The sequence below is a fragment of the Hylobates moloch genome, unplaced genomic scaffold, assembly GCF_009828535.3.
Source record: "Hylobates moloch isolate HMO894 unplaced genomic scaffold, HMol_V3 SCAFFOLD_3, whole genome shotgun sequence".
NCBI classification, from domain to species: Eukaryota; Metazoa; Chordata; class Mammalia; order Primates; family Hylobatidae; genus Hylobates; species Hylobates moloch.
Window position 1 is genome coordinate 82,589,232 of NW_026652278.1, and position 27,822 is coordinate 82,617,053.

Below are 27,822 nucleotides of genomic sequence, written 5' to 3' on the forward strand. Positions count from 1 at the left end.
CCTCCCAAAATGCTGGGATTACAGATGTGAGCCACCGCGCCTGGCCGACCAGAAAGATTTTGATAGGGGCATTGAAAAAACAGGTCCTTCAAAACATAGTTAACCTTTTCTCCAATTATTGACAGTATCAGTCCTCCCTCCTTCCCTTTCTCTCTTTCTTCTTTTCCTCATTAAATATTTATTAAGCACCTGTTACATGTTAGCTAATATTTTAGGTGCTGAGAATTGTTTATGCCTATAAACTAAAGACCTGCAGGAACATACATATAGTATAAGGTGCTAAGGATTGTTTTAGGTTCTAAGAATTATTTATGCTTATAAGCCAAAGACCTCCAGGAACATACATATAGTATAAAATAAAAATTAGATTTAAACTGACTATAGCAAGAGATTCCCTATCCCATGGGGTAGTAAGGAGTTAGCAGTGGCTTGTTACAGAAACTAGGTTTATTTTAGGTGATTTTTAAGAGGGCTTAAAGAAGTGGAGGTCTGTCTGTTCTGAATTGGGTGCTGCTGGAAAGAGGTGCAATTTGGTGACTGCGAATGTTAATAACTTTTATCCAGAAGGTAGAGACACGGAACAGGGCTGGACTTGTCATTAGAGAGGAAGCAGAAGTCCCTCACGTTCGTTGGGATGGGATGTGTGGTGTCTTTTGTGGTTGCAATATCTTTGTTTTTATCTGTTTAGGCTCAATTACTGAGTTCAATTGTTCCTGTCTTCTTTCGCAGAATATGTTGATATTTTGTGAAATACTTCATATACCTTGAGGCATGTCTTATTGATGTTTGTACCTTCCTTGAACTTGGCACAGGGGCTGATACACAGTGAGCATGGAATAAACACTTGATGAACTGAATTGAATGTACAGCCACAGGAGGAACATAACTGGCTGGTAGTGTGGTTGGGTGAAGCGGTACAGGCATTAACATCCTCCCTGCGGGACCTACTAAGCCTAGGGCCATCAACAGGGAGGCCAGGAGTGGTGTGTTGCTATATGGAGTGGCCAAAGCCAAGACTGACAGAGAGCACTTTCCAAAATAATCTCAACAAGTTGGGTCAGGACCAGAAAGTGAAACTCAACCGGGATAAACAGAAAGGCCTGTGTTTTGATGCAAGCATCTGTTGGACAAGAGTAAGATGTGAGAACTTCAGCTTAATTTGACTAGTTTAACAGCCCTTCTCAAAATGCTGAGCCTTTGTTTTCATTGCCAAAGGAAACTCAGATAAATTTGGAAAGATATGGAGCATTTTAATAGTTTGAATTGGGCAAAATGATTTGGAAACTTTATGAGACATTAGACATTTATTAGTCAACCTGAATGGGGCATTGTGCATACACTGGGAATTTGGGAAGAGAGGAGCAAGGTGGGTTGGAGGGGTGAGTGGTGCTTCAGTGTGGGAGAGAGAGGAGGACACTGTGCCTGCGAGAACAGAGAGAGAAGAGAGCACAGAAAATCATACTCCTGGCAAGCCTTGGTGGTTGAACAATTTGTTTGTTTTTATTTGAAAATCTCACTTAATTGGTAGGGTGAAAAAGAATATTTCTGAAATTATGTAAACTCTCATTTAGAAAAATACAGTCATCCCTCAGTTTCCTCAGGGGATTGGCTCCAGGACCCTTCCTGGATGCCAAACTGCATGGATACCTAGGTCCCTTAAATAAAATGGTGTAGTATTCGCAAATAACAGATGCATACCCTCCTGCATGCTTAACTAAGCTCTAGATGATTTATAATACCTAATACAATGTGAACGCTACATAAATAGTTGTCATACTGTATTTTTTATTGTTATAGCACTATTTTTTATTGTTCTTTTCCTGAATATTTTTGATCCAAAGTTGGTTGAATCCAAGGATATGGAACCCCCAGATATGCAGGGCCAATTGTACATATTTATAAACATATTCTTATATATAGTGATTTTATAGTAATTATAATAATAATATAAATGCATTTTGAAATAGCTCAAAAATAGAGAAAAGAAGATTAGCTACCCTCCTGCTACTTTATCATATTTTGTAATTTCAGTTTTATCCCTTTAAAAAAATAGTATGGCCTCGAAGTATAGAAAATCTTGTATACTACTTAGTTCATTTAACCTCTCATTTAACCTAACACTCAGGCTATATGGTATAGCTTATTGCTCCTAGGCTACAAACCTAGACAGCATGTGGCTGTACTGAATACTGTAGGCAACTGTAACACAGTGGTATTTGTGTATCTAAACACTCTAAACATGGAAAAAGTACAGTAAAAATATGATATTATTATCTGATGGACCACCATTGCATATGTGCTCTGACACTGACTTGGAACATTGTAATGTGGCACACAGCAATATATGGAAGTATACTTGGAAATTCATCCAAACTTTTGCCTGTAGCCGCAGTTCATTCTTTTTTATTTCTGAGTAGTATTTCAAGGTATGGATGTGCCATAGTTTGTTTAGTCATTTATCCATTGAAGAACATCTGGGATGTTTCAGGTTTTGGCTATTACAAATAAAGCTTTGTGAGCATTTGTGCACAGGTTTTTGTGTGAATTTAAGTCTTCATTTATCTGGGATGAATTCCAAGAGTTCAATTGCTGGTTTCTATGGTAATTGAATGTTTAGTTTTATAAGAAACTGCCAAACTATTTTGAAAATGATTGTATCATTTGACATTTCCGCTAACAATGGATGAGTGAGGCAGTTTTTCTGCACTTAATGTTGTCACTATTTCTATATTAGCCATTATGATAGTTGTGTAGTAATATCTCACTGTGTTTTTAATTTGTATTTCCTTAATGGCTAATGAGGTTGAACATCATCTTTTCATGTGCTTATTTGCCATCTGTATATTCTCCTCAGTGATGTCCATCCATTTTCTAATTGTATTGTTTGCTTTTTTTTTTTTTTTTTTTGAGATGGAGTCTCACTCTGTTGGCAGGCTGGAGTGAAGTGGGGCAATTTCGGCTCACTGCAACCTCTGCCTCCCGTGTTCAAGGGATTCTTCTGCTTCAGAATCCAGAGTAGCTGGGACTACAGGTGCCCACCACCACGCCTAGCTAATTTTTGTATTTTTAGTAGAGATGGGTTTTCACTATGTTGGCCAGGATTGTCTCGATCTCCTGGCCTCGTGACCTGCCCACCTCAGCCTCCCAAAGTGCTGGGATTACAGGCATAAGCCACCACACCCGGTTGCATTGTTTACTTTTTTAAACTGTTGAGTTTTTTTTTTTTTTTTTTTTTTTTTGAGACGGTGTCTCGCTCTATCGCCCAGGCTGGAGTGCAGTGGTGCGATCTCGGCTCACTATAAGCTCCGCCTCCTGGGTTCATACCATTCTCCTGCCTCAGCCTCCCCAGTAGCTGGGACTACAGGCACCCGCCACCACTCCCGGCTAATTTTTGTTGTGTTTTTTAGTAGAGACGGGGTTTCACCATGTTAGCCAGGATGGTCTCGGTCTCCTGACCTCCTGATCCACCTGCTTCGGCCTCCCAAAGTGCTGGGATTACAGGCGTGAGCCACTGCGCCTGGCCTTAAACTGTTGAGTTTTAAGGGTTTTAGGGTTTTAGGGTTTTAAAATATATACATGTATTGTGTGTGTGTCTATATATATACATATATATTCTAGACACTAGTCCTTTGTTAGGTATGTGATTTGCGATAATTCCTCCTAGCCTGTAGCATGTCTTTTAATCCTCTTTCACATGGGTAAAGTTTCTGGTTTTGCTGAAGTATAATTCATTAGTTTTTCCTTATATGACTTATGCTTTTGGTGTCATTTGAGAATATTTTGCCTAGTCCTAGATCCTGGAGATATTCTCCTATTTTTTTCCCTAAAAATTTTCTAGTTTTACATTTTACACTTGAGTTTGTGATCAATTATGAATTAATTTTTGTATAAGGTGTAAGGTTTAAGTTCATTTCTTTGCCTGTGGATGTTCAACTGCTCCAGTACCATTTGTTGAAGAGTCTATCATTTCTCAATTGAATTGCTTTTGCATCTTTGTCAAAAATCAGGTGAGCATTCTTATATAAGCTTATTTCTGGGTTCTCTATTCTCTTCCATTGATCTATGTGATTATCTTTATACCAATGTCACACTATATTGATTTTATAGCTATATAATAAGTTATTATTAGAGTAGTTCCTTCCCCAACTTAATTCTTCTTTTTCAGAGTTGTTTAAGCTATTCTAGGACCTGTGCCTTCCCATATACATTTTAGAAATTAGCTTGTTTGTGTCTACAAAAAACCTTGCTGGAATTGCATTATACTTACTGATCAACTAGAGGGGAAATAACATCTTTACTATAGTGAACCTTTCTATCCATGAACCTGGTATGTCTCTCCATTTATATAGGTCGTCTTTGACTTTTTCCATCATCACTTAGGAATTTTCAGTATACAGATCCTCTACGTGTCTTACTAAGTATTTCATTTTCTTGTGCATAATTGTAAGTGGTATTGTGTTTAATTTTAGTTTCTGTTTGTTTATTGTTAGCCTGCAAAAATAAAATTGATTTTTGTGGATTGATCATGTATCTTGTGACCTTGCTGAATTCACTTCTTAGTTCTAGGATATTAAAAAAAATTCCTTGGAACTTTCTACATGGACATGATAGAAACAGTTTTATTTCTTCCTTTCCACTCTGTATGTATGTAATTATTGCTCATACATAAAACTTTATTAATTTGCCAATACTAGACATTCAGGTTCTTAGTAGAATTACTGAGATAAGAAAGGTGGACATTTTTTTGTTTCTTAATATTTTTTATCAAATTTATTTTCAAAAGGACAGTGTCAGTTTTTTACTCCACATTTAATAACTTGTTTTGCTGCATACTTCTGAGATTTGAGAATTATATTTTAGTTTTTTAGATAAAATACATTTTTACTATGAGATGAGAATAAGATGCATCATGTTATATCACTTTGTATTTACTTGATTAACTCTGAGATCAAACACTACTCACTCTTGTCCTTTTTATTTTAACAGATGTTATACATCCAGGCTCTGCCAGGGCCTTTCCTTTCTATGGATCCATCCGCATTTGTGGATGTTTATGGATATATTGCTACCCCTCGAGTCTGGAAACAAAAGTCTTCACTAATCTGGCGTCTTGGCCCCACATACCTCTTTGAAGAAGCCATTTCAATGGAAACTCTGGAAGTTATTAACAAACTTGGCCCAAGATATTGTGGTAACTTCCAAGCTGTGCATGTCCGAGGTATGGAGTGTTTTGGTTTGCAATGTTCTTGCTGATATTAGTTTTTAAATGGACATCCAGTTATTTATAGCATATTTGCAGAGAATAAGCTCAGCGTTAAGGTCAGTCATTAGGGAAGACCTCTGTAATTGTATCATTATATATTTACAACCCAAGAGAAAATGTCACAGAAAACGAAATGACAATATCTTTAGATTTCAGCTCCAAAGCCCTAATGGGGAAGAGGTGGGTTGGGCAATACCATCAGCAAAGAAAGAGAGAAGAGAATGAGATAAATAAGTCACATTGCTTTTAATGAAGAAGCTTTTTAACTAAAGTATACTGTTGTCTTCAATTATTAAACAGGCAGACAAAACATCCACATTTTCATTATTGATTGTTGTTATTCAAGCAGGGAGCATTGTTCTCTGTGCTCCTCAAGTCAAAGGGGTCAGCTCCCATCTGGAAAGAATGATAAATGAATCTATGTCAGTGGCCTGTATGTGCTGAAGGGCGATTGAGTGCTCTTGAGCATTTCTGTCTCCAGGCCCATGATGTCTTTGAATTTCATTTCCTGTGGCAAATGGCACTGGCCAGAGCAATGGGACGAGGTCAGGTCTAGAGCCAAAGTCTTACCAATTCTATATTCATGCCACCCTTCTCTACTAGCACAATGGGTATCATTGACTTAGAGACCAGTATGTTAATTCAAACTGGGGTGTTTGCCATGGCTGTGCAGCTCATTGAAAATTAGACATTTCAGCTCAGCCTATTTCAGGTCAGGTTTCTTGTCATTTAACAGTTTAGTTTTAGGGAATGAGGTTATATACTTGACGGATGTTTTAAGCTCTGGTAGTTTCGCATCTGGAGTGCATCTATTTCATGGTAAGACAAATCTTGGGAGACTTCGCCATAGTTTTCTTTTTCTCTTCCTCCTCCTCCTCCTCCTCCTCCTTTTTCTTCTTCTTCTTCAACAGAGTCTCACTCTGTCACCCAGACTGGAGTGCAATGGCATGATCTGGACTCACTGCAACCTCTGCCTCCCTGGTTCAAGCCATTCTCCTGCCTCAGCCTCCCAAGTAGCTGGGACTACAGGCATGCGCCACCATGCCCAGCTGATTTTTTGTACTTTTAGTAGAGACGAGATTTCACCATGTTGGCTAGTCTGGTCTTGAAATCCTGACCTCAAGTGATCTGCCTGTCTTAACCTCCCAAAGTGCTGGGATTACAGGCGTGAGCCACCACACCCAGCCCATGGTTTTCTATAAGCATCAGAGAAGAGGGGAAAACAAATGACATGCAAACATACAATGTGCAAAAACATGCAATGTGACAACATACAAACATCCTCTCAATGATTACTTTGCTGTGTGACAGAGATATCAAATTGTATGAGGATTAATTTCCTGCTCTGTAAAGTTAGACTAGAATGATTAAAGATGTGTTGTTACAGGGGAGGACCCGAACAGTGAAGCCACTCCCCTCGTTGCAGAAGAAAGAGTTTCTTTTGGACTTCACATCGCCAGCTCCTCTATCACCAGTGTAGCAGACATCAGAAATGCTTACAATGAGGTGGACAGCCGCCTGATCGCCAAAGAGGTACATCTTCTAACTTCGCTGCTAATCTCTGTTGGAATCTGGTTTCATGGTTTGCTTTAGCTTTCAGTGCTTAAGTAAACACTATTTCATGTTTGCACATGTGTAGATGAATACACAAATACATGTTTCCCACTTCATTTGTTAAAATATCCTATGCCTCCTCACCCACTGGCATCCTCCCAGACTAAGCCTTTCATTTATAATTATTCAGAGAAGAAAAATCATACATAAAAGAACAAGAACAAATGACATATTTTAAATACCTTTGCAACATTGAAAACACTATTGAGCTTCCCTAGTCCTGGGTATTAATGACCCACTAACACTGAGATATTCTTTGAGTTGTTGTGATTTTTTTAATTTTAATTTTTTATTTTTTTTACAGATGGGATCTCTCTATGTTGCCCAGGCTGGTCTTGAACTCCTGGGCTCAAGTGATCCTCCTGCTTCGGCCTCCTGAGTAGTTGGGATTACAGGTGTGATTCACAGCAGCATCCAGTATTGCTGTGATTAAAACAACAAACAAATAAACAAAAAACAGTAAATTTTCAAAACCACAAGGAGATATGTTTGTAGATGGGGATGCCATTAAATTTACTTCCAATTTTTGCATAAAGAGCTCTTTTGCTTAGCACTGATGAAAATTTGCAATTTGTTTATATTCTCTTCGCCCTCATGGACAGAGGGTACCCCCAGAGGATGGGGAGTCAGGAACTAGGTCCTGTTGATCCTGAAAGTTGTGGCTTAGCAGCAACGCACCGCTTTCTGATGTAGGAGACCAGGATTCCTATCTTCTTGCCCGTTTGACACCTGTAGAGATTGGGCTCCCAGAACCTGAACAACCCTAGTCTGAGAAGGTGGTAGCCCTCACCTTGGTAGCGCTGTTCCATCTGAAAGTGTCCTTGGGTCCCTCTTGCTCTTCTTAGCACCTCACTGTGAGCACGTGGGACACTGGTGGCTCAGACTGCGTAACTGAAGCTGCTCACGTACAATTCAACCACAGCTTGGGAGACAGAATGCATGAGCCTGAATTTTGGCTTCAATCCTCTGACATTGGTTCAATTGCTATTCATTCCCTGATCATTGCTGATGGAGTGTCAGCACTGGGCCAGGCCCCAGAGGGCCTGCCCTCCAGGAGCTCGTGGACAACACTTCTTCTTTTGCAGGAGTTTCTTAGGACTAATTGCTGCTCATTTCTCTAGATGAACATTTCATCCCGTGACAATGCCATGCCCGTGTTCTTGCTGAGGAATTGTGCTGGCCACCTGTCAGGGTCTCTGCGGACCATTGGAGCTGTTGCTGTGGGTCAATTAGGTATGTTCAGCTGGGAAGCTTTGCCGCTATTTGGGAAGCAGGGTCTGTGCTGTCATGGCTTGTGCACCCTGGAGTTCTGGAGTGGTGGAGAGGATAGAGTGTGCCGGGGAACCAGGGTGGGGAGGACCAGAGCTGGGAGTGAATCCAGCCAGAGAGTTAGTCTTCCAGAAAGCATGAGGATCTGTTCACCTGGCAACATCTGGCAATCAGTAGTGAGCTCAGCTACTAACTAGGCTGCTGTCTGTGACAACAGGAACCTGTCTATCTAGTGAGTACAGTGGGGCTTTTGAGCAGAAGCACTGGTTGTGGCTGTTTGAGTGAAAACTGCTGGTCACCATTCAATTGAGCAATAGCAAGGCAACAAATTGGTGCAAGTGCCCTGCCCAGCAGGATCTAGAGGACAGGTAAGAGCAATGGGTTGTTGAAGCAATAGGGATACTGAGGCTCAGGGGTCTGGCTCATCCAACACCCTGGAGTGAAGGCCGAGGGCAGCAATCTGAAATACTCTGGGCCGTTCAGCCTTCTGATGGCAAAGAAAGGACTTAGCACAGTATCTCCCAGCCATCTAAGACTTTCAGAGCCTCCTGCTCTTCCTCCCAGCCTGTCCCAGGTGCACAGGTCCCTCTGGCTGTGGGTGGATGGTGGCACTGGTAGCTCATTGGTCCTCCTGTGCTGTCGGGGCATTTCCCATTGTAATGAAGCTGTGACATGTTAATGAAATGCCCACTTTATGCCACACAGGGGTGAGGGTATTCCACTCCAGCCCTGCTGCCAGCAGCCTGGACTTCATTGGCGGGCCCGCCATCCTCCTGGGCCTCATCTCCTTAGCAACAGATGACCATACCATGTATGCGGCTGTGAAAGTTCTGCACTCGGTCCTGACCAGTAATGCCATGTGTGACTTCCTGATGCAACACATCTGTGGGTACCAGGTAATCCCATCCTCCCACCTGGGACTGAGACTCCTGAAAGGGCTGTCATCCCCAGGAAACAGGGACGAGTGTTGCTTGCCCCAGTTGCATTCCCTCCAGGGTGACTTCTAGAGAAGGGTAGCCAAAAGCCCTTGGGTTCTGAGACCAGCAACTTTGCAGCAGAGGAGGGGCAGGCAACAGCCAGCCCGAGAGCTCTGCTCAGGGTGAGGATGCTCACCTGGCTGCGGCTTCTGGCCCTTTTCACTGACAAATTCTAACGTCATTTGTGGTGGTCTCCCCACCTTGTCTCTAGCACGGTGGCTGAGAGCCCAGGCTGCAGAGCACACTGCCAGAGTTTAAATCCTATCTCTTCTGATTTGCTATTTAACCTTAGATGAGTTACTTATCCTCTGCCTGTTTCCCCACCTGTAAGATATGGACTGTAATAGGGTTGCAGTGAGGATTAGATGATTTCACACAAGTGAAGAGGTTAGAATTATGTCAGGCCCAGAATGAGTGCTAAGTAAACGTTAGTCATTTCTAGTTCTTAATCTCTTTGTGCATCAGTTCCCTCATGTGTAAAATGGGATTATGAGAGCACCTGTTTTGCAGGGTTGTGATGACTGTGTTTATATGTGTTGAGAGCTTAGAGGATCACCTGCACAGGGGACCTGCTTTGCATGTGTTTACTGTGATTGTCGTTGCTACTTAGAATTGGTAAAGTCAGATGAGACGTGGCCACTGCCCTTGAGTAACTTCTCACATGGCTGGGAGGAAGCCAGGTGAGGAATTAGGAGGGCAGGGCCGGGGTCTGGGCCATGTCATGGGTCTCGGGCAGTGGAGGCTTCTTCTGGTGTGGGGGCTGCTGGGTGATTAGGGCAAAGCCTCCGGTATCTCTGGCTACTGGGTCAGGGTTAGAGCAAAAGAGAGCTGTGTGATGGCCTTCTGGGCACTCCCCCTGTCTGTCTGGACTACTGCCACAGCTGGACAGTAAACCCTTCCCCCAGCCTGTCCCTCGTAGCCCACTGATGCCAGCTGTAGCCCCACATCACATATCTGGTGGTGTCCCTCCTGTGTGTAAAACCTTCAAAGGCATCTGATTACCGATACCATATCCCAAACTCCCTAGACAGGTTTTCAAAGCCATTCAAAACTGGCCACAGACCTTTCCTTCCAGCCCCGTCTCCAATCCAGCCAACATTTCAGCCTATGCTCCCACCTCCCCAAATCCTGCACCTTCTCCAATCATTAAACAGCGACTTTGTGTGCCTGTGGCCTCCACTTGGAGCACCTCTTTTTTTCTCCCTCAAGCACCCTCTTTCTGTTTTCCCAGATCAAGCTCAAATAGCAAAGGCAGTATTCTCTTCCCCCAGCTGAGCATGTGGCTGTCTCCTGGTCTCCTTGGCACTGTGGGCACATCCCGTTTTAACTGCTCTCGCACCCACACTGGAATGCCCTTTCTACACATCTCTACTGGAATCTTCTAAGGATCCTAATATTTTTTACTCTTTGCTGGTGTATTACTGACACCATGAAGACACTCAGTACATGTTTTGGGAATGAGTAAATGGGTATGTCTGAGTTTATGCTAAAACTCAAGAATTGGGGATATTGGTACACAAAGGTTTTCTCTGAATATGCTGTTAAAGATGATAGTAGTAGGATCTATTCTAATACAGCACAAGGATATCTGCTGTGGCTAGGGATTTTAATAATTATTGTGACCATTTCTAAAATGGCACAAATCAGTTCCTGCCCTCATGAGTGTATCTAGAAGGATAAAATAAAACAAGAACCAAAATAATTTTAACATAAATAAAAATGCAATCGGTGTCCAAGATTCACATCAAGAACTACTACATGCTTTGTGACTCACTGGCTACCTGGCTATCTTCCCAGAAACTCTGAGCTTCTTAGAAAGCTCAGACTACCTCAGGCTCACTGTGGTCTCATTGCCCAGTCCTGGGGATGGGGGGTGGGCATGGCGAGCTCTCAGTGAGGGTTCAGAAATGAGAACATTGCCTTGAGAGAAGGAACTATCTACCATAGAGGTACATAGCTCCTGCTGTCACATGTAGGTAGAGGGGTCAAAAAGGGTTTTGTTAAAAAAGGAAGCTCATCATGAGGTTTCCTGGAGACTGAGCTGGCTGAGCTTTCCAGGAAGAGATGGTAGAGACAAGGAGTGGCCCAAGGATGGAATCTCTTTACTCAACTTAATTGATCAAATGCTTCTTAAGACCAGGCATTGTGCTAGGCACTAGGGATGTGAGGTGAACAAGGTGGGTTTAGTCCCTGTTTTCATGGGACTTACCATCCAAGAAAAATACTGTTAGCATGAGGGAGAGTCTCTCAGATACCTCCTTTGAGTAAAAAGCTCATCAGATTCAGAGGTTTATTGTACACTTACACATGAAGGCAGAATAAGGAAATTTTAAAATTGTTATTCTGTCTTTAAAAAAGAAACATTTCAAATATTTATGTCTTTGGGGAAAATCAGAAGGAGAAGCTGGGTGGCAAGAGAGGTGGTAAATGGCAGGTTTGATTGAAGAAATAGTATTATTTTGTTTTTTGTTTTTTGTTTTTTTAAACTTTCTTGTCCGCTCTTTATAAAATGCAACCTCCATCCTCCCTCATCCTTTTCTAGGCACGTTTTCTCGCTTTGTGTTTCTTTGTAACCTGCATGTGCACTTGCATGATGTCTGCTTCTGTATCACCACGTTTGTGTCTGTTTCACCCCCAGACACATGCTTCATAAGGGCATGTGTCCTGCTTGTTTATTGCTGTACCCTAAGAACATGCCATAGATAGTAGGTGCTCAGTTAGGATTGGGGAATGAATCCGTGAATGAAAACAAGGGTCTTCAATTAAGTGGCTTGCTCAGGAGTGGATTTCATCAGTTTTTAGGTTTTACTCTAGGCTCATCTGCTGGTTTACTTGTTGGGTGGGAGAGCATAAACCTTCCTATCTGTTATTTCTGTCTAGCTGACTTATCAGCCTCTTCTCAGACTAAGCAATAGCCAGCTGAGTTTGATAGGATGGGTGTTCTTAATATGGGGAAAGAGGAGGATACTGTTCCAGACCAACATTAAAACACTTCGAGGATCTGGTCTGGGTTCCTCCACACGGCTAGGAGGTGAGGGTGGTTATGGAGCTGTGCATGGCATACCAAATGGAGGGTAAGGAGCCATAACCTTGCCACTGTAGGGAATGTAGGTTCTGCCTCACAGGTGATGGGCAATTGCAGGAAGGCTGGGACAGGGAAACGGACTGACCGAGGTGTTAGAATACCCCTTGAAGCCAGTGGAGAAGATGAGGCGTGGGGATGAGTTTCAAGCAGGGGCTGAGATAGAATCTGACCTAATAGGAGCCTGTGTTCCTGACCTGAGGAGTCTCAGGATCTCTGAGCAGCCTGGGCAGGTGGTGCTGGAAAGGAGCCAGGGTGGTCCAGCAGGCTGCTGACAGGAAGGAAGGGAGATGCTGGAACATGCTCAGTGGGAAATGTTTGTGAGACAGTGAAGGTGAAGTATCATGTGGGAGAGAAGGCTCTGGAGCTCAGGGGCAGGCTGTGCTGGAGGTGTAAATATGAGGGTCATCGCCGCCATGATGATATTTAATCTAAGGAAATTGATGAAATTGCCAAAAAGAAGCTGTAGAGCGAGAAGAAGGTTGAGGGGGAAACAAAGAGGAGCTAACCACATGGAGCTGGGAATATAATTAAAACCCAGTGAAGGAGATTGAGAAGCAAGAGGGAAGAAAAACCAAAGACAGTTATGTCAAGGAATCTGAAAAAAGAACGTGTTTTGAGAAGGCAGGTATGGTCAAACCATGTTAAATGCTAATAAAGAATAGCACAAACAAAGCATGGAGGCGTCCTCTTTGGATCTGGCCACCTGAAAGTCACTGGTGGCCTTTCTGAGGGAGGTGGCCAGGTGGAGGCAGTGGCTGGCTGATGTGGGTTGAAAAGAGAATGTGAGGTGAGGACATGGAGCCAGGGTGTGTTGATAATGCTTTCTAGAAGTTTGCCTATGAGCAGGAGGAGCTGCGTAAAAGCTACAGGGATTAGGGATGGAGGGAGGGTTATTTTTACAATGAGAAATACTAGAATATATTTGTACATAGGAGGAAGAGATCCAGGGTTGGGGCAGTGGAAGCTTGGAGAGAACAGTTATCTCAAAGAGCAGTGTCCTTGAGATGGTGACCAGTAGGATCCAGAGACCAGGTAGATGGGAGACTCTGCTTGTGACAGGAAGGAATGCAACACTTGTATTTGTTAATTTGGTGGTGGGAAGACAGAGTATTCATATCTGATGGGTTCTATCTTCTCAGCAAAATACGAGGTCAGGTTGGGGAGAGGAAGAGAGGTGAGAGGAGAGAGGAGAAGCAATGAAACTATGATTTTTAGGAAAAGAAAATATAGCTTATTAGAAAGACAGCGTTGGATTGCCAGAACCAACTGAGTGTCAGTTTGACATTTGACACTATTTGATGTAAAGTGAAGCCAGTCAGCCTGAATGTTTTCACATGCAACTTTTAGCCACCCTAATTTTGTCTTGCTGTGGGATTTCATATGTGTGTGTGTGTGTGTGTGTGTGTGTGTGTGTATATATATATATATATATGAATAGTCTGGAAAGATATTGAGTCTTTTCTGATCACAAACAAGGATTCCCAAGGGTATGTTGCAAGAACATGTCTGGGAGGACAGGGAGAGAGGGCGGGCTGTGTTGGAGCCATTGATGGGGAATAGAGCCATGGATGGAAGGAGCTGAGACTCCAGATTAGGTGACTCAAGGCTCATATGCCAATGGATGGCTGGGCAGACTGATTCGTGTGGGGCTGGAGTCAACAGAGATGTGAGGCTTGGTGGGACCCATCTTCACCTGAGACAAGCTGGGTCACCAAATGTATGCTGGGACCCAAGTGCCTCCATGCTGGGATGGATGCTGCATGTTGCTGGCTTCCCAGGGGCTGGTGCAACTGACAGGCACATCTGGTTGGGTGCAGCCAGGCTCATGGGCAGGTGGTAGCTTCCTGTAAATGCAGCATTTATGGGATGGTTATGCATGTAAAGGACCCAGTAACAGAAAATGAGAATGAGGCTTGAGGAGTGTGGGAGGAAACCAGGAGAGAGTGGCATTCTGGAAACATGGAAAAGATGCAGGGAAAAGTAAGGGTCCCAGTGAGAAGTCAGGTCACAGCACAGAAAAGTGGCCACAGAAGTTGATGTGTATTTTTCTTCTGAGAACATGGGAATGAAGGATGGTAGCAGCAGAGAGCAGGTTTGCAGACTGGACTGGGACAAGTGGGTGAAGGGGAAAGCTCTAATGCTGCATTCATGAGGAAACTGCTTTGTGTTAACCTTTTCAGATAATGGCGTTCCTCCTGAGGAAGAAGGCCCCTCTCCTGAACCATCGAATTTTTCAGCTGATCCTCTCAGTGGCTGGCACTGTGGAGCTGGGCTTCAGGTCATCTGCTATCACCAACACTGGTGTCTTCCAGCACATCCTCTGCAATTTCGAGGTAAATTAGAGATTGGCCCTTAGCCCTTCAGGAGTGTGTGTGATGGTAAATATGCTAAGTCTGGGCTTTCCCCTAAACCCAGAATGTCAGCTTCCCTCATAGTCATGATGGTAGGGAGAGGGAAAACCAAACAAGCCTGCCCAGAGGCCCTGGTTTGTAATGACATCTGCCACCTATGAACTGAGTGGCTTCGGACAAATCTCTTGACCTCTCTGAGCCCCACTCTTTTTCTTGGGTGAAGTGGAGACCTTCATCTCCTTGCAGGCTGTCATGAGAGTTAAGCCAGATAGTATCTGGGAAAGGATTTTTAAACTATAAATTAGCATATACATATGAGGGTAAAGAAAAATGATCTCAGTTCCTTTGGGTGGTGCTTTGCCGTTTCCAAATGGTTCTTGAAAGGGGTGAGTTGAGGGATGCAGAAGGACACGCCTGAGGCTAACTGAGGAGCATCGCACACAACTGCTTTGGGTGGATCAACCCATTCACGAAGCATCATTTATTGAGCACCCGCTGGGTCAGGTACTGGCCATGTCCTGGAGACACAGTGAAAACTAGAACCCAGCCCTTCCCCACAGCCAGATGGGACTGGGACATAGCCAAGGTAATACTGCAAATGCTAGGTGCCACAGTGAGACAGGCACAGGGCATCTGGGGAGTGGGAGTGAGCAGGCAGTCAGAATTCAGGGGGAAAAGGACCTTCCAGGTGGAGTGTATATGCTATTTGCAAATACTGTACATCAGAGTGAGAGCAGCCATGGGGACTTGAGAGCAAGTGGCTTGTTGGGGGCCTACAGGTTTGTGTTGGTTGCAAGAGCAGGAGAGAGAGAAGGCAGGCCCAAGGGGTTAGACTGCCCAGACTACACTTTAGCCTGGGCATGTGGAGGTCCTCAGGAGAAGTTTCAAAGGTCTTTCTTTGTTTATTAAAAAATCGATATATATTTATTATAGAATATTTTTTAATTAGAGAAAAATGTGAGGAGGAAACTCTCCTATTACCAAGACCTAGTTAATTCTTGTCAAACCTGGATGCATTCTCTTATAGTATTTTCTATGTATAATACATTTTTAAAATCATAGTCATGATTATACTGTAGGTTATTTTGAGTCTAGTCTTTGCTCACATACCAAAAACATTTAAACATTTTCATTACAAACACCTACAAGCACTGTTCTGAGATCAGAATAATATTCTGTTATGCTGAGAGTTCCTGGTTTCTTCATCATTTCTCTATTGTCAAATTTTTAGATTCTTTCTATATTTTGTTATAAATTGTGTTATAGATGGGACTTTTGTGCCGATATTTCTCCCACTTTAAAAAACATTTTCTTAGAATAAATTATCAAAATTAATAATGAAAATAAAGGCATTATGAACAATTTTTAGATTGTTGATAAGTTTCATCAAACTTTTGATATCTAGGGATGTTAACTGTAGAACGACGTGAGAATTTGATTTTAGGTATGACTTCGGTGACAAGAGCTATGAAGCAGAGAGATGGGTCATGAGATGATTGAAGAAATCCGGGTAGAAGATTTTGAAACCTAAACTGAGGCAAGGGTAGTGGGATAATGAGGACAGCAGGTGAAAAAGTCATAACTTGAGCCAGAAGTGACTTAGAGCCAAATGACAAGGGAAATACTATTTATCAAAACACCACAGGGCTGCCACTGAAGGCAGGACCAGAGGGAGACTGACAGTCATCAATATGTATATTATAAAAAGAGAATACTCTTTGTATAATATAGATCAAGATTCGATTCAACGTCTAACTTCTAACTTCAGATCAAGAAGTTAGAATGACCGAACAAAATCAAAACTCAGAGAAAGAAGGAAGGAAACATATAAATGAGAACATAAATTAATACAATAGGAAAGAAAAGACATACAGAGGATCAACAAGGCCAATTACTGTTTCTCCTAAAACAGACAAACGTCTGTTAAGATTGGCCAAGAAAAGAAGACAGAAGCCGCAAATAAATAATATTAGTAAGGAAAAGGGGAGAATACCACAGAAGAATGAGCAATTGGAAAGGAAACAAGACAATTGGATTAGTAACTTTGTGCCAATAAATTAGAAAACTTAGTTCATTTGAACAATCTCATCGAAAAAGTAAGTTTTCAGAGCGCACTCTAAAATGAATAAAAAACCCCAATGATCCTAGAATCATCAAGTAAAGTGAGTCACTCGTTTAAAATATGTTGAAACAAACAACAACCAGAAGGGAACGCCAGGCTGGGCACTCATAGGGAAATTCCACCAGGTGGGAAATAGGTTCTTTCTAGCTTCTTTAACAAGCTAATCTCGATGGCAGAACACAAAAGAACAGTACAGAAAATGAAAAAGTTCAGGCTAATCTTTTTGTAAATACAGGCGTAAGAGCCCTAACTATGAGATTAGCCAGTTGAACCAGGCCAAGATGAATGTCCTGGTCCTGGATCTGAAGCTGGAAAAGAGGATTGTGGAGGAAGCCAGCATGGCCTGGAGAATGGGCTCCCTGTGCACAAGGGGAAAGGAGATGTACATAAATGGCCATAAAACCCCACTAAATAAGATAATGTGTCTTGACTGCAACCGCTGCTGCCCCTTCTGAAGTGCTGTGGCCATGCTCAGCCAGTCTGGCCCCAAGGTGTCCCAGCCACCAGCATGGCCCAAGAATTACCAATGCAGGAACTCATCATGCTCCATTGCCTGCTACTAGAATGGCCATGGACCCCACCCTACCCCACCCTACCCTGAATAAAACTACCCCCTTCAGGAGATCTGGTGCTTTTAAAGCTGGATTTAAGAAAATAAGCCACCAATAAGAACCAGATACTAAAAAGCAAAGCAAAGTGAAACAAAATGAAATGAAACAAAATAAAATTTAAAAGATTGAGAGGAGAGAATTTCAAAAAGGGAAAAATGTTTCCCAAATGTCATGTTCTGCCTACACCAAGTAAAGTGAGGTGAGGGATGTGGGCACTGTATGTGCCCATTGGAGGTCACTGACAGGCTTAGTGACAAGTAAGTTGTGGGGTCAGAAGCCACTCAGAAGTTAGGAGAAACGGCCAGGCTTGGTGGCTCATGGCTGTAATCCCAGCACGGGGAGGCCGAGGCGGGCAGATCGCCTGAGGTCAGGAGTTCGGGACCAGCCTGGCCAACACGGTGAAACCCTGTCTCTACTAAAAATACAAAAATTAGGTGGGCATGGTTGCGGGTGCCTGTAATTCCAGCTACTCAGGAGGCTGAGGCAGGAGAATCACTTGAACCCATGAGGCGGAGGTTGCAGTGAGCTGAGATCATGCCATTGCATTCCAGCCTGGGTGACAAGAGCGAGACTTCGTCTCAAACAAACAAAAAAAGAAGTAAGGGGAAGTATGGGGAGACTGAAAGTGGAGGCAGTCAGTGGACTTCGGAAAATAGCAGAGAGGAAGTTTCAGAACTTTTGGTTTTGGGTTTGTTTTTTTTTTTTTTTTGAGATGGAGTCTCACTCTGTTGCCAGACTGGAGTGCAGTGGCACAATTGTGGCTCACTGCAACCTCTGCCTCAAGGGTTCAAGTGATTCTCTTGCCTCAGCCTCTTGAGTAGCTGGGAATACCGGAACGCGCCACCACGCCCAACTAATTTTTGTATTTGTAGTAGAGATGGGGTTTCACCATGTTGGTCAGGATGGTCTTGATCTCTTGATCTCATGATCTGCCCACCTTGGCCTCCCAAAGCACTGGGATTACAAGCATGAGCCACCGCGCCCAGTCAGTTTGGTGTTTTAAGATCTGAGATACTTAAGTCTGTTTGTAGGTTGAAGGAGAAGAGGCAGTAAAAACCAGACATTTAAAATACTAGTGGGAGAAGAAACTGCTAATGAGACACATCCTCGGAGGAGACAAAGGGTTAGGAGATAAGAGAGTGGATCACAGGAGAAAGGGTGGGATCTGTGATGACTGGTGTGAAGCAGACAGGAAGAGGAAGTTGTGAGGAAGGGAGAGACAGGAAGTCGTTGAGAAAGGAATGGACAGGAAGCTGTGAGGGAGAGTGGGTACAGGAGATTGTTGAAGCAGGGAGGGACAAAAATTTGTGAGGGAAGGAGGGACAGGAGGTTGTGAGGGAAGGAGGAACAGGAAGCTATTGAGGCAAGGTTGGACAGGAAGTTGTAAGTAAGACAGAGTTGGATAGGAAGTTGTAAGGCAGGGTTGGACAGGAAGTTGAGAATCAGGGAGGAACAGGAAGTTGAGAATCAGGGAGGAACAGGAAGTTGTGGGCTTCTAAGTCTTAGGTTTTGGTTTCTTTCTTTCTTTCTTTTTTTTTTTTTTTTTGAGATGGAGTCTCACTCTGTTGCCCAAGCTGGAGGGCAGTGGTGCGATCTCAGCTCACTGCAACCTCCGACTCCCAGGTTCAAGCAATTCTCCTGCCTCAGCCTCCCAAGTAGCTGGGATTACAGGCACGTGCCACCACATGTGGCTAATTTTTTAATATTTATTAGAGAAGGGATTTCACCATATTGCTCAGGCTGGTCTTGAACTCCTGACCTCAAGTGATCCACCCACCTTGGCCTCCCAAAATTCTGGGATTATAGGCATGAGCCACCATACCCAGCCTCTGGTTTCTTAAAGAAGGAACTGACTAGTTCATTTCTAAGAGTACAGTCATCTCAGGGGTGGGGAGAGAGCAATACCTGATGCATTATCCACTCCATACTCAAACAAATCCAATCCAGACATCTTAATATAGTCCTTAGTACAGGCTTATGTGACACAGAATAACAATCAAAAGATTCAGTTATTCATGTTTCCCCAAATTCTGACATTTGGTATTATGTAATTTCCTGATGAGCTAGGCAGCCTCAAATGGGTGTGGCAACTTGTTATTGTTGCTGTGTTCTGGAAAGGAAATGGCAGAGGCTGGAACTTTTGTGGGAAGAGTAAAGGGTGCACCTTATTGTACTGGTGGGTTCACATCCGACTTTCTTAGTTCTCTCAGCCCTTAGCCCCAGGCCTGGCATATCATTTGTTGAATGACTGCCTTCATGAATCAATACCCTAAGTGTGCAGGGCTCTTGGAGCCCTACAGACATGTATGTTGGGGTGCCATGCTGGATACCCATGTTTTCACTAGAGCTGCCTTCATCAATACCAGCTGTCCCAAATGGCAGCTGGCCCACCTCTGTGTGTGCGTTTGGGCAGTGGCCGTGCTTAAAAAAGCAGGAAATCTGTCAGTCTTTTCCTGGCTGAAGAACAATCCACTCGTTTTACTTTGTTTACTTTGTATCCACTCATTCTTTTAAAAAATGTAATGCATCTTTACGAAAGATAGTGGCATGTATGATGCTAGGCTCCAGGGATTAAAGAGGGACAGTCTCTACCTTCACAGGCCTCCCGATAAACTTGTGTTCACTGGGGTTCTTTTGCATTTCCCGTTCAGCAAGAGTAAGCAAAGTCATGGGTAACTGCTTAGCTTCAAGCAAGTTTGAGTATTGACCCTATGGGTCACTACCTGTAGGTGATGCCCATGGGCACCCAGTGTGGGGGCAAAGGAATGGGCTTCGTAGTCAGGTGGATTGACTTTGAAAACAGTCTCTGCCAATTAAAAAAAGTCTGGTGCCAGAAAAGTTACTTAGTCTCCCTGAGTCCCATTCTTTCTAGCTACTAGATGCAGATAATAGGCCGGGTATGGTGGCTCACACCTGTAATCCTAGCACTTTGGGAGATGGAGGCAGGAGGAACACTTGAGCCCAAGAGTTAGAGACTAGCCTGAGCAGTAAAACAATACCCCATCTCTACAAAAAAATTTTAACAATTAGCTAGGCATGGTGGTGCAAACCTGTAGTCCTAGCTACTTGCAAAGCTGAGGTGGGAGAATTGCTTGAGCCCAGGAAGTTAAGGCTGCAATGAGTCATATTTGGGCCACTGCACTCCAGTTTGGGTCTCTCAAAAATAAGAAAATAAATACATAAATGCGGATAATAATATTTTGGGTCTTTTTATGGCACCTCTTGCCACCAGGAAATGTATCAGTTATTAAGTGCAAGCTCTTTTTGCTGCTATATGAGTGCACGCTTATAATCCCACACCTGAACCTTGTATATTCTGGGCCTTAGGAATTGTCAGTATTTAGAGAAGAAAAATATTAGAGTTCTCTAAAGGGAAGTAGAAATAAGACATGACGGCATCCATCAATTCTGCCCCAGAAGGATCACTAGCAGCTACATTTGTTTACTATGAATGAAAACAACCTGAGTGATCAACTTTACTTTCAGAATCTCAGTGAACTTCTTATCTTTGTTTCGCTTACAATTTTGTCATGCATGAGATGACACTGTGGTTTGGGCTGAAGAATGTGTTGCACGCACAAATTGGGTATGTAGTCAATACAGTGTAAAACCTGAAAATCTGTACCTGGCTTCTATTTCCAGTCCTGCCACTTGCTGGTGGTGAGTGGAGACTGTCACTCAGCTGGTCTGCCTCAGCCTCTATTTTCTCATCTGTAAAGTGGGGACATCATCATTTGTCTTGCAGGATCCAGGGAGGATGAGATGAGTTTGCAATATGGACACTTGGGCTGTGGGCCCAAGGCTGAGCAGATGGGGGAGACGGTTAGTGCAGGTGTCCTTGGTTGGAACCAGGCCCACAGTGAAGTGCCAAGTAGCAGCAGAGATGGCGAGAGAAGGCCTTCCTATAGGGGAGGCACCTCTCTACTTGGAGTTTCAGGACAGCTGATCTGATTCCAGAGCTGGTACATCATGTTGGTGATTCCAAGTCAGAGGATCACATGTCCAGCACTGATCTTCTCATGCTTCCTACAAATCCTTCTTCTCCCACACCTTCATTTTAGCATGTGTTTTGTTTTGTCTTCCAGCTCTGGATGAATACTGCAGACAATCTGGAGCTCAGCCTCTTTTCCCATCTTTTGGAAATCCTTCAATCACCAAGGTAGGCTGGGTCTTGGCAGGCTGGGGGTTAGAACTGAAGGCTGAATGTCCAGAACAGAGACAGGGCAGGGTGGCCAGTGGCTTATCCCTGCTCCCAGAACACTGGGTCCCCAAATGGGAGCACATCCTTCCCAGTGGTTCATGCTTGTGGAGCAGTCTCCTCTCATGGTCTCAGGCCTCAGGAGGGCAGGTGCTGGGGGCTTAGAGGCCTCTCTAGCTCCAGGGACAAGCACATATTGGGCGCTCAGCAACTGTGACCAGCAAAGGTCCACTCTCCCTCTAACTGACTTCTCCAAGGCACTTTTGGAATTAGTCAGGGCTCTTTTACCCTTCCAGTGGTAGAAATACAACTCAAACCAGCTTAAGGGAGGTAAAAGAGAAGGAAAGAAGGAAGGGAGGAGGGAAAAAAAGAATAGAGGAAAAAAGACCAGTAAAGAGGGAATTCGTTGGCTCTTACAATTGAAAAGAGCTGATCTCATCCCGTAGCTGGGTGAGGCTCACATCATTTTCTCTGAGCTCTGTCACCACTCTTGCCTCTGCCTTTTCCACGTAGTCTTCAGGTTGCCCAGGCTTTCTTCTGTGGCAGCAAGGTGGCTCCTGGGCAGCTCCTCAGAGCACATCCTCAGCTTAACACCATAGGCAGAGAGACAGCTTTTTAAAAATTTAATAGTCCTAGCTATTGGACTGAGTCTCACTGAGCCAACCTGTGTCCCATGACCGGGCTGGGAAAGTGGCTTCCCCTCTGGAGTTAGAAAGTGGTAGTTCCCAAAGGGAGCCAGGGGCTGTGTTCAGAATATGAGAGAAGGAAGGCAAGGAAGCCCACATATCACCCCACCTGCCTCCTCCTGGCTCAGGCTGGTCTAGAGCTCATTGGTGCCTTCAGCATTTTGAATGTATTTGTAAATGGCTTTCCACTCAGCCACTGAATGAACATCTATTATAAATTTACTACATTTCACACCCTGTACTTAGAGGTAAAATTCAGAGAAGAATAAGCCACAGTCTGATAAAAAGAGAATACAGAAAAACATGCTGTTCAGTGCTGTCAGAGGAAACAGAACCAAAGGCAGCCGGGACTTCTGGGTAGAGGAGCATCTGTCTTCCCTGCCGAGCCCGTGATTATAAATCATACACAGAGTTGGGCTGGTCCTGCCTCTTTTGTGTATCAGGGAGGTGGAGCTCAGCAGAATTTAATGTGTTAATACAAAAAAAAAAAAAAAAAAAAAAAGACAGTTCAAGGTGAGGAATCTGCCCAAAGTCACCCTCCTCCACATTTTTCTCCACCATTTTTTCTCTTCCACTTTCCACTTTCTTCCTGTACCTGTACCAGCTGTTTTCTAAGAAACAGACATTTACCCTGGGAGCTGTTTTCTTTGGGGGAGTAGAATTTACTGGAAATTGGATTTGTGAGTATCCGAGGGAGGGGGTATAGATAGGTGGATTCTGTCTTTTTCTCTTTTGACTTTCAGTGGCGTGTCTCTCCACTTTGTGGTTTGGGGCGGGCAGGAAGAGCACACATCCAGACAAGCTAGTGAAGGGCCCTGCACTCCTGGCTGGTGGGAAGTACTCCCCGGTCACATGAGTGTCTGTTGTCTTTGTTTGAGTTTCTGAGGCCAGCACTAGTTTTCCCTGAGGCTCAGAATTTAAAAGTCAATAATTGGGGTTTGTCTTGAAGGTGGTTTCCGGGGGGCGGAGGGGACAGGCAGTGCACACCCGAGCGACTCTGGCACTTAGCAGACACGTATTCAATGGGTGTCTGACAGCATCTTGACAAATTGCCAAGAGAGCGTTGGAGTTAAGGGGCCATGGAACAAGCCTGGCTTGAAAAACCTTTTTAGCAGAAACACAGCAAATTTGGTTCATTCCAGTAAAAGCTTTTACTGTCTCTCTCCTGTACTCACCAGGGAAGGACCCAGGAATGCTGAAGCTGCCCACCAGGCACAGCTTATACCCAAGCTCGTCTTCCTATTCAATGAGCCGAGCCTCACCCCCTCCAAGATCCCCACCATCATTGGCATCCTGGCCTGTCAGCTGAGGGGCCACTTCAGCACCCAGGACTTGCTCAGGTGCCACACCAAGCTGCCCAGGGGAAAGAGCAGGGCCCCGGGGCTGTTTAAAAAGGGAGGACAGGCCCCAGCTCTCTCCCCATTGTGCTCAACCCTGAATCACTTGGAACCTTCTAGGAATTTTTGTTCAGGGCTGAGAGTTGGGGAAACGATGGTTTGCTGAAGCCAGGATGGGACAGGCCGGTTTCCCCAGCAGGGCTGTTTGTTTACTGTTCCCACTGCTCAGGCTCCCCCACTGTGGCCAAATATTCAGGAATTTCCATAAGCACTGCCATCCTTGCCTGCTGATGACCCACATGCGTGGCTCCTGCAGACTCCTGAAGGGCAGTCCCAGCCACCAGTGTGTTTCCCCTTCTCTTTCCTTGCCACTATCTGATTGATCAGGTAGAGCCAGAGTTAGCATCTCTGGTGAATCCTGACTGATTGTAGAAGTCTCTGGAAATACACAGCATGCCATGATGATTTCCCTTAAACTCTCACTTGCAGCTGCACGTGGGTGGGTCTGTGTGAAAACACTGGCATGTACTCAGCGGACTCAGCTGAGCCCGCCTGCGAGCCTGTCCTTCTCTCCCTGTGTATAAAGGATTGGGCTGTTTGTTGTGTACACCCTCAAGCCTTCGTCAGTGAATGAGAGGCAGATCTGCATGGACGGAGCCCTGGACACTTCCCTGCCTGGTGAGAAGACCTTTGCCAGTTTGAAGCATTAGGACAGCCCTCACAGAACCCCTGAGAGGCCCACATTGTGCAGAGGGAGGGGCTGAGCAAGGAAGGGGATGCACCCACAGCCAAGCCGTGGTTTCCAAGCAGTGGCCTGTGAGGCTGTCATTTTATGATGAGAGTCAGAAATAAAATAAAATTACAGATTCCTGCTTTCAAATGTGGGACTGGTGTTCCAGGCCTCCAGAATAAAATCAGTTCCCTGTAGGCCAGCATGTGGGATCCAGGATCCTGCTTCACTTCCTAGTTGAACCCCCACTACTCCTTACTTTCCTGATGAGCCCCAACTCCAGCACTGAAGCACTTGCAGGCCCCCACAGGTGACGGCCTGCCCTCTGTCCGTGCTTGGTACATGCTTTTCACTCAAGGGAAATGCCATCCCTCCCCCACTAGCCAAGCTGTCCCCAGTCCCACCAAACCAGATTAAGTCACCTTCTCTGTGTTTCCAAAGCCCCTTGGGGTTACCCTAGTGGACAGATTTGTAGTTTGTTTATGTGAGTCTCCCTTTTCGCCTAGCCAGGTGCAGAACTGCAGCTGTGTCTTGTTCAACTTGTTCCCTCTGCTAGGGCAGTGTGATGGCAACAATCACAACTGCTTTGTCCTGGGCCCTGCGGCTCTGCACTGTCCAAGTTGAGAGCCCCTAAGCCACATATAGCCATTTAAATTCAAATTTTAACTAATTAAAATTAAATGCAATTAAAAACTTAATTCCTCACTCACTGTAGCCATGTTCTAAGTGCTCACTAACTACCTGAGGCTAGTGGCTACTCTATTGGACAAGGTAGATATAAAACAGTTTTATCATCAAAAAGGGTCTCCTAGATAGCATTATTTAATCTAGATAAAGTATTATCTCTTATCCTCAGATCAAGCCGCAAGAAATTACTGTTCCCATTGTGCAGACTAAGAAACTTAGGTTCAATGAGATTAGGAGCTAATTGAAGATGGGGCCAAAATCTGAATAGAGGGAAATATGACTCCATTTCCCCAAGCTGCCTCATCAGTCCTATTTCTACAGCATGGCATGTGTGCCGTGTATTGGTTGTGAAATTTCGGGCAACCGAGGGAATGAACAAATGGATAATGGGCCAAGAGTGAACTTATTTAGTCAACCTTCCTTCTCATATGAACTGCATTCTGAAACTTTTACCTAACCGACATATTAAAACATTGTTAATATGTCCTTTTGGGCTTTAATGGCTCTTCAGAAGTAAAGTTTCTTCTTCCCCTTGCTCCATATACCTCTGCTATGATTTGAGTTCTGTTTTTATTGTAGCATAGACATCCAAAAGTCTAGCCTGGGAGCAAGTTGAAAGCAGGAACAAAGAGAACAAAGACCATGGTCTTCAGCACTCCGTTCCTGATTACTTGCATAATATCAGTGCATAGTAGGTGATTATGAAATGTTGCAGCCTATGATAATTTAAAAAATTTTTTTACTGAAAGGTATATTTTCCCTTATTATTTTAAGGATTTTTGTTTTTTGGAGGATGTGCAGCATTGCAGACATTGCTAAAGGAAACTTTAGTAACATTTTCTGAAATTCTTTTTAAACATTGTGTGGAGGCTAGAATAAAATGCCAAAATTTTGAGTCCCAGCCATGCCACAATTCCTGGGTGAAATAAGCGTTTGGTGAATATGATTGCTTACTGCAGCAAATATTATGTCTCTTTACATCCGTTTTCCCTCAAATCTGAATTCTTTTTTGTAGCTGGAAGCCAAACATCTGGAAAGACTATCTGGCTCAGAAACCAGTTGTTGGAGATGCTGCTCAGTGTAATATCTTCCCCCCAACTTCATCTGTCCTCTGAGTAAGTAGCTCCAGGAAGAGCAATTTGGCAGGAGGTTGCCTCATACAGGGTGTGGCATTAAACCTTTTCTTAATGAAAAGTTTAGCATCTCTGAGTCTGTTTTCTGCAATGTATTTCCTGCACTAGTCAGAAAGAAAACTATATTCTCTCTACCCAGTGAACCAGACCTTGCCCTAAGATATTCTGATGCAAATGTTAAGTGGGCATGAGTAACTAGAAACAGATTTGGTATAATTACAATAAACTCCTTTTGTCACCATTGCTATAATGTAATTGTTATTGTTTTGGCAGTTGTGACAATTATTGATTTTGATGTCTTGTGCTTGGCAGACAATAGAATGAAAAAATCGTGAGCCTAAATAACATCTATCAAGGAAAAGTCTTGCCAAATTCTTCTGCTATTTACTGTTAGTGAGTTTGTTATTTTTCCAAGTTGGAAAAAGAAGTATCTACCTTCAATTAACTTCTAAAATCATGTGTAATCACAAAGCTGATTCCATTAACTCTCCACACTGCCTGCCTGCTTTACCTCCAACCTTGGAGTCATTCATTTGACACCTAATTTGTTGAGCATCTACTGCATGCCAGACACTGTTCCCAGCTCCTAGGATGCAGTGCTGAGCAAGTCAGCCCGGATCCTTGCTCGCCTAGTGTGTACGTGCATCTGGGCTTGGGGCTAAGGAGTTACCCCTCAGTAATGCAGCTTTATAAATAGTGTTTAATAATTCACCAGCTTATAAATCCTTTCTTTCTTAGAATCAAAACATAGTAGAACTGGAAGATGCCTTGGAAATGAGATAGTCCAGCCACTTTCTTTTCCACCTTTTTGAAAGGGAATGTAGTGCAGTGCCTAACAGCTGGGCTCTGGCATCTATACCTTCTGGGTTCGAATCCTAGCCCTGTCCCCAGGGACCCAGGGGATGCTACTTAAGCCCTGTATGCCTCTCTCTACTCATCTACATGAGAATAAAAATTGTATTATGTTGGTGAAAATGTAATTGTGTTTTTTTCATTACTTTTAATGCCAAAAGCCGCCAATATTTTTGCACCAACATAATACTTTCAATAAATGACTATAGTGAAGATGAAATGAATTAATATATGGATAATCCTGAGAATGGTGCCTGGAATACTGTAAATTCTCTGTAAGCTAATTGCTATTATGGCCATCTCCTTCATCATCATCATCATCACCATCACCACCATCATCACCATCATCACCATCACCACCACCATCATCACCACCATCACCACAACATTAATCACCATCACCACCACCATCATCACCATCACCATCACCACCACCACCACCACCATCACCATCATCACCACATTAATCACCATCAGCACCACCAACAACATCATCACCATCATCACCACAACATTAATCACCATCACCACCACCACCATCAACATCATCACCACCAGCATCACCATCACCACCATCATAATCACTACCACCACCATCGACATCATCACCATCATCACCACCAGCATCACCATTACCATAATCACCACCACCATCATCAACATCATCAACATCACCACCACCATCATCAACATCATCACTGTCACCACCACCACCATCATCATCACCACCACCATCACCACCACCACCACCATCATCATCACCACCACCATCACCACCACGTCAATCACTATCACCACCACCACCATCAACATCATCACCGTCATTAACATAATCACAGGAAAATGATCAGAGCACATCAGGAGCTCTGCCAAAGTCATCCTGTTGCTAAACATCAGAGGCAGGGCC

General features: G+C 43.9%; 1 protein-coding gene across 6 annotated transcripts in view; it reads left to right on the forward strand.

The window, feature by feature from the left end:
* The window catches only part of WDFY4 (WDFY family member 4), a 294,231-nt gene that overhangs the window by 92,847 nt on the left and 173,562 nt on the right, over window positions 1–27,822 (forward strand). For all 6 annotated transcript variants that reach the window (XR_009212844.1, XR_009212843.1, XM_032142065.2 and 3 more), the window contains exons 20-28: window positions 4,987–5,218; window positions 6,651–6,796; window positions 7,999–8,110; window positions 8,852–9,042; window positions 14,389–14,541; window positions 21,378–21,451; window positions 23,355–23,516; window positions 24,100–24,191; window positions 25,946–26,045. Coding sequence is in view for 4 of the 6 variants with exons in the window: in XM_032142065.2 (XP_031997956.1) it covers window positions 4,987–5,218; window positions 6,651–6,796; window positions 7,999–8,110; window positions 8,852–9,042; window positions 14,389–14,541; window positions 21,378–21,451; window positions 23,355–23,516; window positions 24,100–24,191; window positions 25,946–26,045 (1,262 nt within the window). In the remaining 2 variants the exon portion in view is untranslated. The remainder of the gene's footprint in view (window positions 1–4,986; window positions 5,219–6,650; window positions 6,797–7,998; window positions 8,111–8,851; window positions 9,043–14,388; window positions 14,542–21,377; window positions 21,452–23,354; window positions 23,517–24,099; window positions 24,192–25,945; window positions 26,046–27,822) is intronic.